Source organism: Prosopis cineraria, unplaced genomic scaffold (genome assembly GCF_029017545.1).
Source record: "Prosopis cineraria cultivar Desert tree isolate PC_DT_omini unplaced genomic scaffold, ASM2901754v1 PC3, whole genome shotgun sequence".
NCBI lineage: Eukaryota > Viridiplantae > Streptophyta > Magnoliopsida > Fabales > Fabaceae > Prosopis > Prosopis cineraria.
In genome coordinates this window covers 37,211,057-37,228,467 of record NW_026555334.1, presented here as the reverse complement: position 1 = coordinate 37,228,467, position 17,411 = coordinate 37,211,057, and the positions used below count along the sequence as shown (strand labels likewise).

The 17,411-nt window shown below is 35.1% G+C and overlaps 3 protein-coding genes across 3 annotated transcripts; all 3 read right to left on the bottom strand.

Moving 5' to 3' along the window:
- Positions 1-4,964: 4,964 nt before the first annotated feature.
- On the bottom strand, positions 4,965-8,981 carry LOC129307434 (S-sulfo-L-cysteine synthase (O-acetyl-L-serine-dependent), chloroplastic-like). The gene is made up of 11 exons (XM_054948396.1): positions 8,634-8,981; positions 8,253-8,362; positions 7,934-7,991; positions 7,525-7,788; positions 7,231-7,368; positions 7,075-7,126; positions 6,887-6,936; positions 6,316-6,375; positions 5,908-5,988; positions 5,446-5,632; positions 4,965-5,356 (listed from the first exon to the last, which is right to left on the bottom strand). Exons 1-10 carry the CDS (start codon positions 8,856-8,858, stop codon positions 5,552-5,554), a joined length of 1,119 nt encoding a protein of 372 aa, XP_054804371.1. The 5' UTR covers positions 8,859-8,981; the 3' UTR covers positions 4,965-5,356; positions 5,446-5,551.
- Positions 8,982-10,195: 1,214 nt separating this feature from the next.
- LOC129306874 (probable arabinosyltransferase ARAD1) lies at positions 10,196-12,734 on the bottom strand. Its single transcript, XM_054947648.1, has 2 exons — positions 11,365-12,734; positions 10,196-10,958 (listed from the first exon to the last, which is right to left on the bottom strand). The coding sequence occupies exons 1-2, from the start codon at positions 12,238-12,240 to the stop codon at positions 10,404-10,406; spliced, it is 1,431 nt and encodes a 476-aa protein (XP_054803623.1). The 5' UTR covers positions 12,241-12,734; the 3' UTR covers positions 10,196-10,403.
- A 1,153-nt stretch (positions 12,735-13,887) lies between these two features.
- On the bottom strand, positions 13,888-17,411 carry LOC129304984 (NADH--cytochrome b5 reductase 1-like). The gene is made up of 9 exons (XM_054944861.1): positions 17,020-17,411; positions 16,304-16,445; positions 16,006-16,096; positions 15,819-15,896; positions 15,625-15,705; positions 14,640-14,729; positions 14,490-14,555; positions 14,298-14,384; positions 13,888-14,198 (listed from the first exon to the last, which is right to left on the bottom strand). Exons 1-9 carry the CDS (start codon positions 17,126-17,128, stop codon positions 14,106-14,108), a joined length of 837 nt encoding a protein of 278 aa, XP_054800836.1. The 5' UTR covers positions 17,129-17,411; the 3' UTR covers positions 13,888-14,105.

The following is a 17,411-nucleotide window of genomic DNA, read 5'->3' as shown; positions in this document are numbered from 1 at the left end:
ATGCATGCATATATGAACATAATTTTATATTATATATGTGTGTGTGTGAGGGGCGCGCGCAATTGGTCCATAGGTGATTAATTAGAGTGGAACCTATGACGTGACCACTGTTTTCCACAGCGTAGAGGCTTATTGTGCTCGCTAAAAATCATTGATGTCATCGGTAAACTTTATTGGCTGAGATGGTGCATTATTAGGCTAAATTATCAATGTAATCACTATTGATTACGAGTCCACATGACTATATATCCTTGAACACCTACCCTGTCTATTGGCTGTAATGATCATTATTAATTGATGCTAGCTACTAACAAACATTTCAGAGAGAGGGCATTTGAATTTGAGACACTAAAATATTGGCGAAATACCCAAAACACAGACATATTTGTATATATTGGCAAGCAAGGCGGTGGTCTTTGGCCTTAGGGCTCAAGCTATTATATTTTATATATTACAGAATCAATATAATGAACCTCTCCACCAACATGAATGAATATCATTATATTGGGACAAAAACAGGATGGTGTCACGAAAGTCTTGCAAGCAAATAAGGGAAAACGGGTTCTTCAAAGTTTTTTCCTTTTAAGAAAATTTTTGTATGGGAAACCTGTGATCTTCTTCATCTTTCGGTGAGGCATGGCTACAGGTCATGCAGCCACCTATGTCTATCACAAGATATCTAACAAGATGGGTTTAAATCTTCTGCTACTGCATCAGTTTTCAACGCATGAGCTCCAGCCAATCATAACTAGCCATGTGTTCTCATCACGCCCTCGCAATTCATATCGTATAGTATAATAATGCTGACAAATATTAATGAGTAGCAATAAAAACAAATAATAAAGCAACTATTTTGGTGATGTTGAAGACCAGTTAATGCAGCATGTTGTGATTGGCAGTGGACAACTAGAGATGAGGTGCGTCATTTAATAGCCTAAAACTGTTTTTACAATTTAATAATCCCAGAAATCAATAAGTACTACTACTGTACAGGTTTGCGGAATGAACGGTGAGCGTAAATATGAAGCCGATTATTTTCCGTGCAGCTGTTGTTTGCACGTACGTATATATATTTTTAAATTAAAGCATATTTTTAATCACTTAATTTTATATAAAATTTTAATTTAATTATTTAATTTTATAAAGTATTTTTTTAATTCTTTAATCTTAATATTGTGAGTTTTAAACGATTATTTTTTATGTCGATCATTGTTACTTTTAAAAAATTAAATTTAATATGTCAATATTATTTCAAAAATATTAATTTTGTGAACATTTAAATGTTCAATGTAAAAATTTATTAAAAAAAAAACTCAGTATTAGAATTAAAAGATTAAAAAGATATTTTATAAAGTTAAGAGATTAAAATAAAATACTATGTGAAGTTAAATGATTAAATATATATTTTAACCTTTTTTTTTTATTAGAGGCAAGTTTTACCGTTTTTTTTTTTGTTCAACTTAAATTTCCATTTCCCAGTATATACACAAATATTCCCCACCCATATATATTGTTAATATAATTGCACGCCATGCTTTACTTATTCTCAATTTATCCACACGAAATTCAAGCCTTGCACTTTATTTTACTCCAATTTTATACACGTATTTCATGATTACTGATTTGTGTTTCATTTCATTTTTAGTAACAGAAGCAGCCTAATCAGATCAACCGATCAATGATCAGTTCATAATTCATAAATTTCGAAAAAGTACGCAAATGGTCCTTATATATATCAACTAAACCACAATGAAGAGTCCCGTCCTGGGGTTTTTCTTCGGATTCTCTATTCTTCACCATAAAAATCTAACTATTCACCCCGTTTAGTTTGTTTCAGCAAGAGAAATCCACAATAGTGTGAAACTCTGAAGGACATGATGAGGAGGCATGTGAGGTATAGCTATATAACACCAAGTTATGGCAAAAGTGGAAAGCCAAGAAGCTGGAAATTAAATGAGGAAGGACATGAAGATAAAGACGACGAAGGTGATGGTGTTGGGATCATTTATTTGTGAATTTTATGTGTCCCATACCCCTTTTTTGCCTCCTTTCTGGGTAATGGAATACTGTGTTACGTTTGTTATTTTTGTTTCTTTTTTGCTTTTTATGCTCCTTTTTCCTCCATATGCATGCTGCCTTTTTATTCATTATTCTTTCGGACTCATTAATATTCCCACTGTAACAACACGCTGGTGACAACCCATAGACATTCATTATTGTTCTTTATTATCTGCCTTTTCTAATTTTACTGTCGTCTATGTTCACTCTCGTTACACTTATATATCTATCGAAACCAACAAGTGTCAGTTTCTATCATCTGAAAAGCAAGAAACTGAAGCTGTACTAGAGCTTGCATGTAGTGATAGCGCAGAATTTTCGTTCTACATTGGTGCCAAATTTTTTATAAATAAACTGAATTAATCAGAATAATTTGCATGTTTCTGGTTGTAAAACGTAAAAGTACTGTGTGTGTGTGTGTGTGTGTGTGTTTATTTTTCCTTTGAATTCATGGTGATTTGGTTCATTTAAGCATCACGAGCCTGCTTAGTTACTCTACGTATTTGGAATTTAATTAATTACACAACTGCTTATTAAAGACTGTGGGGTTAAAATAACCCAAAAACAAAAAAGAATAAAGGCAAAAGTTTATATAAATCTTTAGTTATATAATGTTCATTACTGTAAATGATAGATTTCTCAATAACTCGCCATATTAATAATGCAGGAAAAGGGGTGTATTATAACCCTCTAGACAAAAGAGGTATTAATTGAATCATATCTTGATTACTTGAGATGTATACAAAGTTAACTTTGAAAAGCCTGAAGAGATTAAAGCTTTAGATTAATTATATTCAAGCCATCACATCTGATTGCCGCACTTGTACCTACCATTGCATGGCTGTCGTGTGAGAGATAATAAGAGTCCTTCAGTTACTGTATATATGATCCTCATGAACAAGATGCCTTCTCTTTCTCACAAACCAAAACAGCTTAGGACCACCCCAAATTAATTAAATTGCTCCGAATCTACCTTAATTAAACATGCAATTCAATTTCAAGGAAACATGGAACTAATTTCTATTAAGGAATTTTAACAAGCCAGACACTCACTGGGACTGATCTGTACGCCTTTAATATCCCAATTACTGAGTGATCCCACGGCCTTGAATGCAATTTAAGTTGCGTCCAATCATATCCTCAAAATAGACCATTATCAACGTCAGCACTATAATGTCGAAAACGAAGTCAGGCTGCTTGCTTCTGAACCACACCATTTAATTGGCCTTCAAAATTAGGCCAAGCATAAACTACCAGTAACCCCGAAAGATAGTGCCCATTTACTCTAAATTAAACCACGAGATCATCATCATCATGGATCGTATATCACAGTCTTGGATTCTCTACCTTCATAAATTTGACTGCACGTGGCGTATATGTTGAAAGAGAGAGAGCGAGAGAAGTGAGAAGGTATAATTATAACATGTGGTTCTCATAGTCATATACAGCCACACTGTAATTTCTCGTGTCACTTTCTTTCTTTTAGTGTCCATAGAGAATAAAACTTAGGATCATATTTTCCATACTAAATAACCCCATCAGAACTCAGAAATATATATCATTTTCTGCAATAACAAAGGTTCTATATTAATCTCATGCCGCAGGTGCCGCTCAGGCACCCACCATACATGAGATATTATCTTGCGTACTCCCCTAGTGCAAAGAGGTAACGTGAAGGTTAACTTGATTTTTAAATTTATCTATTTTCAATTCACAAGGGTTGAATCAAAGTTTTCCCCTCCAATATATGCATATATTTCATAATCAAATAACCAAATGAAAAAAAAAAAATTCTCCTGAAATATATAAACATCCTTCAAAATGCCATCATTCCTTTCAAATCTTTGGATAATGTTTTGATATCAATAATTTTCAATTAAATGACTAAATTATTTCCTTTTTAAAAATAACTAATCATAATTTTTATTCTGTAAATTATAAAAATTAAATAAAAAATTATAATTTTTTAAGTAAAAATTCTTTTATCATTGAAGTGCAAATTTTAAAAATAACTCATCACAACTTTCATTTAAACAACTATAATTTTTATTTTGTAAATCGTAAATATTAAACAAGAAATAATAATTTCTCACATAAATTTTTTTAAAAAAAACATAATTTTTAATTCCTGTACTTTGCTTGTGTTTTGTTATAAATTCCTGCATTTTTTATATTTTGTGGACTTCTACACTTTCATTTTTTAGTATTTTAAGTTCTTCCAAGGCCTCTATACTTTGTTCATTTAAAGACCTAAAACATCAAAAAATAAAAATACAGAGACCCATAACAAAACACAAGTAAAATATAAGGACCAAAAATTATGTTTTTTCAATTTCTTTTATCATTGAAATTATAATTGTGAAAATGATCAATCACAACCTTTTTGTAAATAATTATAACTTTTATTCTGTGAATCGTAAATTATTAAAAAAAAATCACAACTTCCTACATGAAATTTCTTTTACCATTAAACAATGAGCAATTTAATCATTTCACCTAAAATTATTAATGTCACAAAAATACTCAAGGACTTCAAAAAAAATTATAGCATTTTAAAACATTTGATTATCATTTATATATTTTGATGGAATTTTATTGTCATTTTCCCATAATCAAATTATTTTTTGCTGTAGCATATAAAAAAATTAAAACTAATTAGTATAATATAATCCAATTTTTCATAACTAAGGCGCAAATAATTTAAGTAGCTGGCAGAAGATTTTAACTTCAAGCTTTTCCTCAAAAAAGGAAAGAAAAACGTACTATAAATTTAGAGCAATAAACTTTTGGACATGCTAAGGTAATGGAGACTTGATAGTGATTTGATAAGACCACCGGGTCAAACCGAAATCCATATTCTTCACCTAACCCAGAGCCTTCGGTAGATGTTTCTCAAAACAAGGAACTAATCACATAATGAAGCAAACCTCAAGCGTTTCTTATAATTAGCGAGTTCACAAGTGGGTCTGAAACATGACAATTTGAAAAACAAAAGTCTTCCTCGTGAGCTTAAGCTTTTTGAGACATGTTAGACTTTGAATCATACTGCGTCCTAATTCCAAGGCTTCCCACCAAAACTTCGTTACTAAGTAGAAATTCCCCCAATACAATATACTATGCTACAAAATGACCCAACAGCTTCCATGTCAACGTATCATACATTTTGTGGTCAACAAGCAAAATAAAATGAATAGAATGAAAGGCCACGCACATTACCAGAACAAAAGAACGAAAGGTCTAAAGGACGTATTGTACATCAACTCAGTCATCTTTGCATCCTGTTTCAGCTCCTAGCACTCTGATGCACAAATTTTGTGTCTAAGAGGATTGAAAAGACATTATTAATGAAAATACTGATTCTAAATTCACATGTTGATATGATCATACCTATACAGAACGTAAGGCAGCTTCTTTATTGAGACCATGAGATCAATCATCAAATCTCCAGGAAGCATTTGTCAATGACATGCAGCCGGTCTCTAGCTTATCATGGTTACATTCTCTGTACCTCTTCATAGATTGAATTGAAGAGAGCAGTGGATATGTACCTCTCACCAAAGCTTGGAAATATAACCTCCATTCATGCAAGAGCATAATTTGGGTGAGATTGTGTAGAGACCAAAATAAGTTAATATAAATTGAACATTCTGAAACAGAAACTCGTGCTGAAAGTCTTATGATTAACACAGCGACTTTAATGTACAGAGAGATATATCTTTGCGGACTGCATGTATTAGCTGTGGTATGATGAAAACTACACGCACGCACACGCACACGCACACGCATATTCTTATTAGGGACACTTCTAGTAGCATCTAAGAAAGCCAAACGGTTTAAAAATGGACTCACTACAATGAGTTTTCCAACATTCTCAGGCCGTCTTGCTATACTTACGGCAGCAGCTGCAGCAGCTCCTGAAGAAATCCCAACCTAAACCAAAGTTTGAGACAATTATAAATAATACATATCCTGAAAAATACAAGCTACTTCCCACATCACGGTAATATTGCAATATCAAGCAGCATATTAAACTTGAAGTAATTGACACGGAACCAAAAGGGAGGAAAGGAAATTGAAGCGAGAAGGTTGCACCAGAGAATAAACAGGGTTCTGAAGCTAGAACAAAAACACAACACTTGTAAAGCTATATGCAGACCACCTCTGTTTACAATCAAGCAAAATATAATAATGAAATTAAAAACATATAAAACAGAATATGGGATACTATATATCAAGATATTTGAATTTGCAGCCTACCAGTAAACCTTCTTCCAAAGCTAATCTCCTTGCCATTTCAATAGCTTCAACATTGGTAACCTGTGCTCTCAAGGGTCAACGTTTTGATTCAAGATAATCTATGTAAGTGAGACAACTATGAAGATAAATTGCTTCAAAATGGAAAATAGAATAACATCAAACCAAAACTTGAAATTGTCTAGTAAACTATGGATGAAGCTCCAAGTAACGCAATTAGATCCTGTTGATGACTCCAACAATAGAACTCTCTCACCTAAATTTCAGCCACCGTCTAATTCTCTAAAAAACTGATTTCAAATCACAAAACAGTTAAAGCTTCCTTCTGCAATCACAATCCACCTTTCCATTTAATTTCTGGTCCCTTGCATCTTTGTCAAATTTATCCAATGCAAAGGCATGTTAACTGAAAACTGGAAATGTTCAACTTTTCTAATTTTTATACATGCATAAAGCTTCACTGAAGGGTAAGGAAATCCCACAGGAAAGAGACTAGAGCAAATAAGGTTACCATGGCAAGAAATGTGCAGGGAGTCAATGCAAATAACCAAGGAGGAAGAATTTGTTTTATTACCTTGATAACCTCATCAAGCAATTTGACATCCAAAATGCTTGGCAGATAACCTGGAACAAAATCTCTAATAGTTTCAATAGCTGATAATCAAATTTTTCTTAAACAAAATTTTGATGAAAACCAGCAATACGATAAGACAAAAGAAGTTAAAGACTGCAGCATTAAAAAGTTTGTTAGAAGATCCAAACCTGGATTATCCCCTGAGATTACACTTCTCTCTGCAGGTTCAACACCAACAACCTAAGCAAGCAAAAATATTGTTAAGACGAAGAAAAAAGATACATTCATGTATTCTCCAATCTCTTTTCCTTTATTCTCTGCCAAAGGGAGGGGGAAGCACACACCTTTATTTTTTTGTTCATTTGTTTGAGATATTTCCCAGTTCCTGTAATAGTGCCACCAGTCCCAATCCCAGCAACCAGTACATCAACATTACCCATGGTATCCTCCCATATCTCTGGCCCTGTAGTTTCGAAGTGGATCTGTAATGTGTGCATATAAAACTCAATAACATGCATCTTATTTTAATTCCTGTTATAATATAGCTGTGATATGTGCTTTCGTTTTCACTAATGCAAGCCAAATATAACATAAAACAGTGTTTAATTAGGTCTGATGTGAGATGGGTTAGAATTAACCTTCACATTAGTCATGTTATCAAATTGCTGCAACATGTAAGCATCGGGTGTTCTAAGAATGATTTCTTCAGCTTTGTCAACAGCTCCTTTCAGGCCCTTCTCAGGATCTGTCAGAACAATCTCTGCTCCAAATGCACGTAAAAGGATTCTTCTTTCAATATTTATAGAAGCAGGCATGGTGACTATAAGTTTGTATCCCTTTGTTGCCGCAACAAATGCAATACCCAGTCCTGTATTTCCAGTTGTTGGTTCTACTAAAGTAGTCTGCAGAAATACAGAATCAGCAATACGAAGTAAATCCAAAATTTAGAAGCTCAGCTTTGATACATCCTAGTTCAATAGGTTTAAAGAAAGTCAGAGCAGTGAAATTCACGCTGATCAATAAAACCATTAAATCTTCATAGCTTACCTTGCCAGGAGAAATTGCTCCAATTTCTTCAGCATTGGTTAACATGCTATAGCCAATTCTGAAACAATAACATCAGTTACTTCATGACGTGCTCCAGTCTATGCTTCACAAGGCGTATTGCAACAGAAATCGTGAAATAAAAAGATCAAGATAGTAGCCTAATAAAAGTCTGAATATCAAACAAATTAGTGCCCCAACAAAACAAACATCTAAAGGAAGTCACGTCACACGTGAAAGAAAGAGTGAAGATATAACTAAATATCGCGTTTAACATTGTCAAGAATGCAGAATCATGCATTGTCATGACGTAAAGTGTTACCTGTCCTTGACGCTTCGGCAAGGTTCCATAGACTCAAGTTTTGCAGCAATGTTTCCCACGCAGCCTTCTGTAACCTTATTGAGGTACACCATCGGTGTACTTCCGATCAACTACATCAATTTGCAAAAATAATAAAAAGAATACAAAAATCTACAGGATAAGTCATCTTTATCCTCCAATGAAGAAGATAAACTGGACTGGGCCCAGCATTATATGCACATACGCTTGTGTCTGAATAAACAGTATTGCTAATTATAATTCATCAAATGGGTTTTTTTATTATAATTCAAGAAGGGTAAGACCACAGAAACATATCAAAAGAAAATAAAAATGGAAAATTTAGTGGTAAGGGGTTACAAAGAGCTGGTATTGATAGAAAACCTGGGTGACGTCTTCTGCAATGTTGACAGAGTCAAACGCTTCCCTAGGGGAGAAGACCACCGGCGAAGCTTTGGCGAAGATGACGGAGGTAAAGCGACGGGGACGGAGACAGACACCGCCATTTACAGGTATGAGAAAGGTACGAGCTTTAAGCGGAAATAAACGGTGGGGTTTGGGTGGAATAGCGAAAGGTTGAGAAAGAAGGAGTAAAGATGATAGGGCCATCTGGGGAGACAGTGGTGTCGATGAGACAAGGAAGGGGTTCAAGGTGGGTTTTGCGCTATCATCGTCATCACCGGACGCAGAGGCCGTCGTGGCAGGCTTTGCGGCTTTGGGCCGGACTTGGGTTCTTTCCGAGTCTTTTACCTGTTATTTCCGAACTTCAAAGTACATCCGATTCAATTTCTACTTAATTTTTTTTTTAAAATATTAATCTTTCAGTTTTTCAATTTTTAAATCATTTATAACTCAATTTTTTAATTATAACTCGCCATAACTCAATTTCTCAATTATGACTTGCCTATTACTCAATCCCTCAACTTTTGAATTACTTACAAATTAGTCCCTTAACTTTTATTAATTTTTTTTTCATGTTAGTTTATATCTCACATCAATGAGCAAGAGGAGGGTATTTTAAAATAATATATGAGCATTTTTTTTATCACTCTTATTTGATAAAAAATTTTTAACAAAATTAAAAAATAATGATCGAGTTATAGGTGAATCAAAAGTTGAGGGACTGAGTCGCAGCGAGTTATAGTTGAGAGATCGAGTCGCAATGAGTCATAATTAAAGGATTGAGTTACAAATGAGTTAAAAATTGAAGGATTAAAAGATTAATTTTTTTTTTATTCAAACTCAATTAATAATTAATAATTCAACCAAAATACGTCCTCCCTGGGATATTTTTTTTAGTAATTTGATGTCTTATAATATACAATATTTTAAGATAAATAATGAATAATGATAATGATTCATCAATAAAATATATTTTAAAATTATCCATCATTGTTTCATTCCTTAATATTTCTTTCTCTCGCCCTTCATTAAATGTGGTTTTAAAATTTGCATAAAAATTAAGATTTCAAGCTGAATTTAATTAATTTTTTTATTATTCACAATTTTATGAAAAAATAATTACAAAATGAAGCGGGGAGAGAGAGTATATTGCAAGCCTAAACATCAAAATATATAATCTTTTTTTCAGAAATCAAAACAATTGTGTGAGTCAAATTACTTGGATAATGGTTTTTTATTTATAAAATTGAAGTAATTAATTTAATTGGTAGAAAATGTTAATCATAATTAATTAATTAATTAAATTGATAGGACACTAGAAAAACATTTTGAAGTTTCCCAACTTAAGTAAAGGTGAACTTGACAGATTCAACGAAGTATGTTTGAACTTAATAGAACATTGGTAATCATGTTTACTTTGACAGAGCTTGGGACAATGTTTTTGAAACTTCTAAGCCAGGAAAATTCAGAGTGGGAAATTGCCCAGTTTGCACCGGAGCGTCCTCTGGCTATTGATTATGGGAATCTCAAATTATTTTAGAAATCAAATGTATCAGAACATAACCATCTTCCAACCCGCGTAATGGTATGTTTGAGCCTTCCAGGATTCATTGCATAAACCCAAAAAAAAAAAAAAAAAAATCATTGACTCTAATTGCCTAAATCATCTTTCATAACTCGAAATATTCTTTATAACAACGTTACAAAATATGATTACCAGAATCAAAGTTAAGGGGAAAAAATTCATATTTTTCACCAAAAATTACTTGGTGCAGGTATTGATTTTAACCCATTATCTGTGTTAGGTGGAGATCTAGCAAAACGCTTAGACCAGTGTAACTTGAGCTTCAAAGCAGGGACCTTACGTTCAACAGCTTGCCATATCATTTGGACGGCATCACCTTCCCTTGATGGGAACTGATACTCAAAGAAATGTTCAACCTCTTTCAACTTGTTCCACATTCGTGTCCATTCTTGTTTCCCAATACTTCTAATGAAGTTGATCAGAAAATTTTCTCTCAGCGCATCCCTGGTGCGAACAAATATGCAAAACTCAGAGTAGTCAAGCACATCTTCATATGGGAGCTCAATTTCGTCACTGATTATGACGGGAACACAATGAGCAGCGATGGCGTCAAATAGGCGGTTTGATGAGGGGGTGTCACCAGCAATGTTAAGACAGAATTTGGACGCATACATTCCTTCCGTAGCTTTCTGGATTCCACCCCTCTGAACACTTCCAAAAGAAAAATGCACTTCTTTTTCATCTTTCAGAAGATAAAACAGCTCTTGCCGAGCTAGACCTCCCTGGGCATTACCAGAAACTTCAACTAAGTACATCTTTTAAGGAACCCACAAATTTTTGACAAAGAAAAAGTCAAGCAGAGGTGAGTTGTAAAAAACTGAACTTTTTTCCCTGACATGCTTCAAGCTATTGCTAACATGGTTTAACTACAATATTTTATACTTTCACCAATAAAATCAGATTTCTATGTTCCTTCCTTGTAACCAAAATATAAGTTGTCTTGTTGCTGCATGTAGATATGGCCTCCCTCCTTCTAATTATGGAACTGCAAGGCATTTATGGATGGGTTGATAATATAAAGATAGGATTCCCTGAAGAATCTTCCCACTTGCACATTCTCTCAGTCTCAGTTAAAGCTAAAAGAAACAACAGAACCAAGATATTAATCGCCGAGGAAGGGGAACTCACGTCTTTTCTATATATTGCTCCTTGGAAGTAGAGCAGTGTTGAACGGCTGTCAAATTCTGAAGAGTCATCGGCATAGGATGCCACCAAGTGTTTGTAAGGTGCAATCACATCTTTCTGAACATTGGCTATGTTTGGAGGATATCTCCCAAAGTCTGCAAGTATCAAAGTGGCAGCCCACAATTGCTTTCTTGCCTCTAACATGCTATTTGGATGGTGTGCCAAAATCAAGTGGTCCCTTCCACCTGACCTCTTCCACTCCTTTTGAGCTGTCAGATACTTCACCAACTTATCCTGTAGAATATTGTTTATGTTTTTCGCTTTTTGGGGTTTCTTAGTTTTAGCGAATCGGTTGTAGCTCAGAGAAGAAAAGAAGGGTACGAATATGATGTCCGCTTCACTAGAGTTATGAACTCTGATTGCAGCACCGCCATGGCTTGGTTTAGGTAGTTCTGAAGCCAGCAGATCCAATGTAAGCCAATATTCTATACTGTGTTGCAAATTCAAACCTCCAGGATATTCTGGTATTTGAGCTGTGATATCAGGCCAAACGCTACTTCCGTTGGGTTTCCAATCCAAGAGACCAAAATGAAACTGTGGAGGTAAATCATACATGAAAACCTTCAAAACAGATTTATCAGTTGTGGTGCATGTTTGGCTTCCGAATGAGGATTCTGTATGTTGGATCTGCGCGGTAGAATCTGAACCATCAACGGTGGAAAAAATCTTCGAATTGGGTAATCCTGCGAACTGAGTACGCCCCGTGGAACGCAGAACCAAGAACCAAGAAAGAACGAAGAGGATTGAGATCAATATAAAGAAACAGGACAATGACCTCCGAGACATAAACTTGATAGAAGACACATGTCTATCCGCCATTTTACGATATAAAGAATTGAATGCATAGAATCAGGCGGCACGAGAAAGAATCCCCGAACGTAAATCCCAGATTTGAAGGCCACGGAAGACCAGAAGAGCGACAAGGACGAGGAGGTTCAGAACCAAAGAACAGAGCATAAAGCCAAAGCAGAAGAATTCACCGGGAAAATTTGTGTGAACCCATTATTGAAATTGCACATGCGAGAAAAGAATAGACCATCAACAAAACAAATTCAACAGACCCGAAAGAAGACAAATCCAATTTGGAAAAAGATTAAAAACGGAGCAATTAGAAGGCAGTGGACAAAGAAGAATGAGAGAATGGAAGAGGAGGAGGACAAAAGAAACGAGTGAAGATAGCAAAGTGGTGATCGAAAAGTGAGAAGCATGTGCAGATTCCTGGGAGGGAGGAGAGAGAAAGTGGAAATGGAAAGGAAGAAGCGAGGGAAAGGGAGCGAGGGAAAGGGAGGGTGTAACTGACTGTGGAAACGGACTCCCCAAGGCAAAGCCTCAGCTCCACGTTTGTGGGTTACATCTGCCCTGTGACTCTACCTTGCTGACATAATATAATATTAATTGCTATTTTTTATTTTTAAAAAGCAATCATTTATTATGGTAATAATAATAATAATAATAATTTTATAATACAATGAATCTCAACCATTTAAAGTTGAAATCCAAGGGTAAAGAAGTTGAAAGGAGGGGAGGCCGAGGGATTAGTAGGAAGAGGAAATCCAACTCTGTCAATGCAGGGTTTAAATCCTAAACATCGCGACTGCATAGAGGTGGCAGCTATCAGAAAATAGATTCAATATATATATATATATATATATATTCTTTATTATTAATGTGCTTGAGCCAAAGGCATCAAATTCAACATTAGTTGGCCCCCATTTTGGCAAGGGTAGAAAAAACAACAGTTGAAAATTGTGTGCGTATGTTCTCTTTATTAGTAATGTGCTTGAGCCAGCGGCATCAAATTCAACATCAGTTGGCCCCCATTTTAGCCAGGGCAGGAAAAACAACAACAACAACAACAACAAGCAGGAAAAACGACAGTTGAAATTTATTTGTTATTATTAAATTAAGAATAAGTCTCGTGGTGTTTATCAAAAAAAAAAAAAAAGAATAAGTCTCGTGGTAATATCTAAATGTAGCGATGTTATTAATCTTAAAATGTGAAGACCTCCGAGGATTGTTTAAACATGACCGTGGTAGAGATTTGGCAAAAAGTTGTCTCAAAAGATCAACGGATGAAAATCATCAGGGGCAATTTCTCAGTTTCGGCCTTGCCTATTTTTCTTTTTAAAATTGAAAGAGTCCTATTAAAAGGATGTTTGTTTTGATTTGTGTTGACATCACTTGGTGAGCCTCAGTGAATTTCGGAAAGGACCCTATGGCCCTGATTTAGACCAGGACGTTGAGATACTGATAGGAACTGCTGAGTTAGTTATTGCGGAAAAAATATTAGTCAGCTAAGTCCCTCCTAGAGTTTCTTCTTTAAATGGATTCCAAAAACCTAGAATAAGAGTTTTGCTTAGGCATTGTCTATTATTCATGCAGATGCTTTACTTTTGTATCTTTGTTTGACTAATTCAGAACATAACATAATCCGTTGGATCCTTATTAATTCCTTGCAACCTGGGATCTCATTAACGCATCAGACATTCATGTATTGCATTTCTCTACCATACATTCAATTCAACGTCTCATCCTCGTCATGGAGTAATCAATTATTTCACATTCTAATTCTGGCTCTCTCAAAGTCAGTCCCATGCTTCGCAAATTCAAACTCAGAAAAAACACATGGCGATTGTTTTCCATCCCGGGCTGGCCATTAATGAAATGTTAAAAGAAGAGAAAAATCAGAACTGGAACTGCATGTCAGGGTCATATCCAAGGGCATCAAGGTGAGTAGCCATAGCCTTGTTCATAGGTGGTGGGCCACACCTCAGTATCTGCAAATTTCACAACCAATCCTCTCAATCAATAACCCTCCTTTCATGATAACACGAAGAGGCTAATTAATTAGTGAGATTGCTAGGAGGATTTCCTACCCTGATATCATGTGCAGGAGGAGGACAATGGGTTTGAATCATCTCCTTTGATACAAATCCAACACCACTATCCCATCCTTCTGGAGGCTGCACAGATCACATCATTTCATCACTCAACAGTTAGATCGTCACAACAATCAGAGAGGAAAACTTCAGTTCTCTTCTACATGCTATGGTAAGTTAGCAACTGACCTCATTTAGGACATAGTATACTTTGAAACGACCTGGATAATTAGCAGCAAGACGGTCCAGTTCTTCCTGCATATATAAATATGCAGATTACCATTAATGACAAATGTCAGGATTCAATCATTGGCTGACAAAAAGAGGAATGCTTGTTACCTTCAAAAGAATGTCTTCATATGTGACGTTGGCATAGATAAGATGCACCTTTGTCTTGTCTGTTGGGTTTTCTAAGATGGCTCTAGCAACCTTGAGCGGCCAAGACACATAAAGAATATATCAACACACATAACCCTCACAAGGATATGAGCAAGCAAGCACTGTGTAAGGGTGGAGATAGGGAACCAACAAGACTACGGCCCCTCAACTTTTTATTTTTCTAAGTAAAATATATAAATTATATATTTTCGACTCCTAAATTGATACATTATAGAAGTCTTCAGACATTAAATGAAACTATCATTTCAATTTTATAATAGTCTTTTATGCATATATAGTTCAGTTGTTGCAATAGCTTGAAGATATAATTGCTATAAGATCTACTTATTTTCAACAAAATAATGTTACAATTACTTTTAAAGCATTGATATTATTTGATTTTGCTTTCATTTTATATTCAATAAAAGAAATTATGAGAATTATTACTAACAAACTTTATAAAGCATTGCAACAAAAATTCCAAGATATATTGAATAAAAAACATATCAATTGAAAAAATTAAATAGTAAATTCAATAAGCAAACTATAGATTTTTTTTATATTGAACAGAATTTTATATCCCAAAGACGCATTTAAATTATTCAATGCTAATGGGAAAGATGAAATATCCTCCAATTTAATGATAGTTTATATTGATAAGGAAATTTTTAAAAATTTTATTATAAACATGATAATTAATTATTCTTATATTTTAAAAAATTAATGAGCAAAACTAAAAAAAATAAAGATATATATTTATTTTTGTTATACATATGTGTGTGTAGAATTGAATATAAATATATAAGTTAAAATATTTATGCTATGTTAGTGATGTATATAGATTTAATTTCCTTTTGATTATTATATATATTTTGTCATTTTGGCTCCCTTGACAAAATTTTCTCGGCTGACTGTGTGTGCGCCTTCATCTTCAACAGAAACATACCTGAAACATTGGAGTAATTCCAGACCCTCCAGCAAGCATCCCAAACGCTCTAACTTCACCAGGTTGATACCTAAAACGTCCCTGGTAGCAGTATTATGTCTTAAAATCAAATATTCATATAAAAAGGCTCTGTCATTCCTTTTTTTTTTTTTTTTTGCATTGTCAAGTCCAGTGAGGGCTATTATCATGTATACCTTGGGCCCTTTGACAGAAAGATAATCACCAACACGCATCTCACGGAAATGGTGTGACATCCTTCCTTGTGGGTACATCTAATCAGGGCATATTGAAGATGGACAACCAAATGTTATGAGACAAATAAGAATATTAAAAGGATAAGCTCATTCAACCTTATTAAGGCAAGGTTCTGGATAAACATACCTTTATAACCAGTTCAAAATATCCAACATCAGAATCCAAAGTAGTAGGTGTATATGCTTTGATAACCTCTTCCCCTTGGCTATCCTTGCCCCTGTTTGAAAAGTAGCTTTGTTACGTTGTAGGACAAAACACTGATAGAGGAACTAAAAATGGAACTTCACTTGGTTTATCCTATCATATTTATCACACTGTTCTCTGTCAACATTTGAGTACAGTAAATAACTCCAGAGCAAATAAACTGAGCCGATTCGAACCACAAAGAAGAGGCGCAAAGCACAATGAGATGGAGAAACAGAACCTGCAACTTATGTGCTGCCCAATTGGAAGACCCAGCACTGAAGTAGGCGTTGGTAGTGCGAACGTGAACTTTGCGACATTATGGCTCAGCTGTACGCGCTTAACAAGTTTAAACTGCTTGAACTTCTCTGGGTCCAAGCAACCTATAACCGCGTGGACGGCAAGATGTTGGCAAAACAAGTCACTTAGATACCAAGAAAAATTGGTGTAAGAAACTCAGGACTTAGTTCCTCAAGTTTTTATAATATCTGCAGTTCCTTGCTAGAAGGTCTGTTCGAAGTCTTCTTTTTGTTCGGCGTTTCAGGAGTGAAACAAATGTTCATGAGAATTGAAGAGGGAGAATGAAAACAATAGATTTGCTTTCGGTATTTCCAGTGGGAATAGTTCGCAAAATGAGCCACCATAAACCATTGTCAACTCCAGAACAACGTGAAACAAAAACAGGAAATAAGTGGGGGAAAAAACCGCAAATAACTAGTCGGAGCAAGGTTCTCCTGTAACAACTAATCGTTCAACATCTCAGAAGCACCAAGGCTTATAATAATCTGAAATGAGTCGAAGGATTAGCTATATTAATTTTATAACAAGCGGATCGGATTTCGAGGAAGAGAATCAGAAATCCAGATTTGAGCATCCAGGAGTGACTGAGACTATCATTCACACAATGATAGAAGCAACAGAGAAACAGAAAGTGAAAAAAAAAAAAAACAAACAAACCTCTGTTCTTGCTGGAAGAATAGAGATAGAAAGCGGCGAACCCAATGGCAACGACGGAGAGGGTGACGCCCACAAGTAATTGATTCTCCTGCGCCTGCAAGAACTCCATGCCCCGGTTTCTTCAAATGCTGGATTTGGAATCTGCGAGAATCAGAGTTCGACGGAGTTAAAGTTCCAGAAGGGGGGAAACGAAAGGGGGTGAGTGGGCCTAAGTCGAAGTGTCAAACTTGAAAATGCGGAAGAGATGGAAACAATGGCGGAGGCAAAAAAAGAGTATAAATAATGAGGAATGGCAGAAGAAGGGTGGTAGGTGCGAGTAGGAAGCAGAGGTTAAGTGACGCTGGAGCGATCTGGTGCAACTACCAATTCCGTCGCCTCCATCCATTTCATTC

Excerpts from the sequence above, each read along its gene's own strand:
- LOC129306874 (XM_054947648.1), bottom strand. The coding sequence starts at position 12,240 with ATGGCGGATAGACATGTGTCTTCTATCAAGTTTATGTCTCGGAGGTCA. Across the intron at positions 10,959-11,364 it reads GAGCAATATATAGAAAAGAC|GGAGGTCTAGCTCGGCAAGA; the intron begins GTGAGTTCCCCT and ends GGTAATGCCCAG.
- LOC129304984 (XM_054944861.1), bottom strand. The coding sequence starts at position 17,128 with ATGGAGTTCTTGCAGGCGCAGGAGAATCAATTACTTGTGGGCGTCACC. Across the intron at positions 14,730-15,624 it reads GAATTACTCCAATGTTTCAG|GTTGCTAGAGCCATCTTAGA; the intron begins GTATGTTTCTGT and ends TGGCCGCTCAAG. Across the intron at positions 14,556-14,639 it reads ATGAAGACATTCTTTTGAAG|GAAGAACTGGACCGTCTTGC; the intron begins GTAACAAGCATT and ends TTATATATGCAG.
- LOC129307434 (XM_054948396.1), bottom strand. The coding sequence starts at position 8,858 with ATGGCCCTATCATCTTTACTCCTTCTTTCTCAACCTTTCGCTATTCCA. Across the intron at positions 7,789-7,933 it reads GAGCAATTTCTCCTGGCAAG|ACTACTTTAGTAGAACCAAC; the intron begins GTAAGCTATGAA and ends GTATTTCTGCAG. Across the intron at positions 6,937-7,074 it reads AATCTCAGGGGATAATCCAG|GTTATCTGCCAAGCATTTTG; the intron begins GTTTGGATCTTC and ends ATTTTGTTCCAG.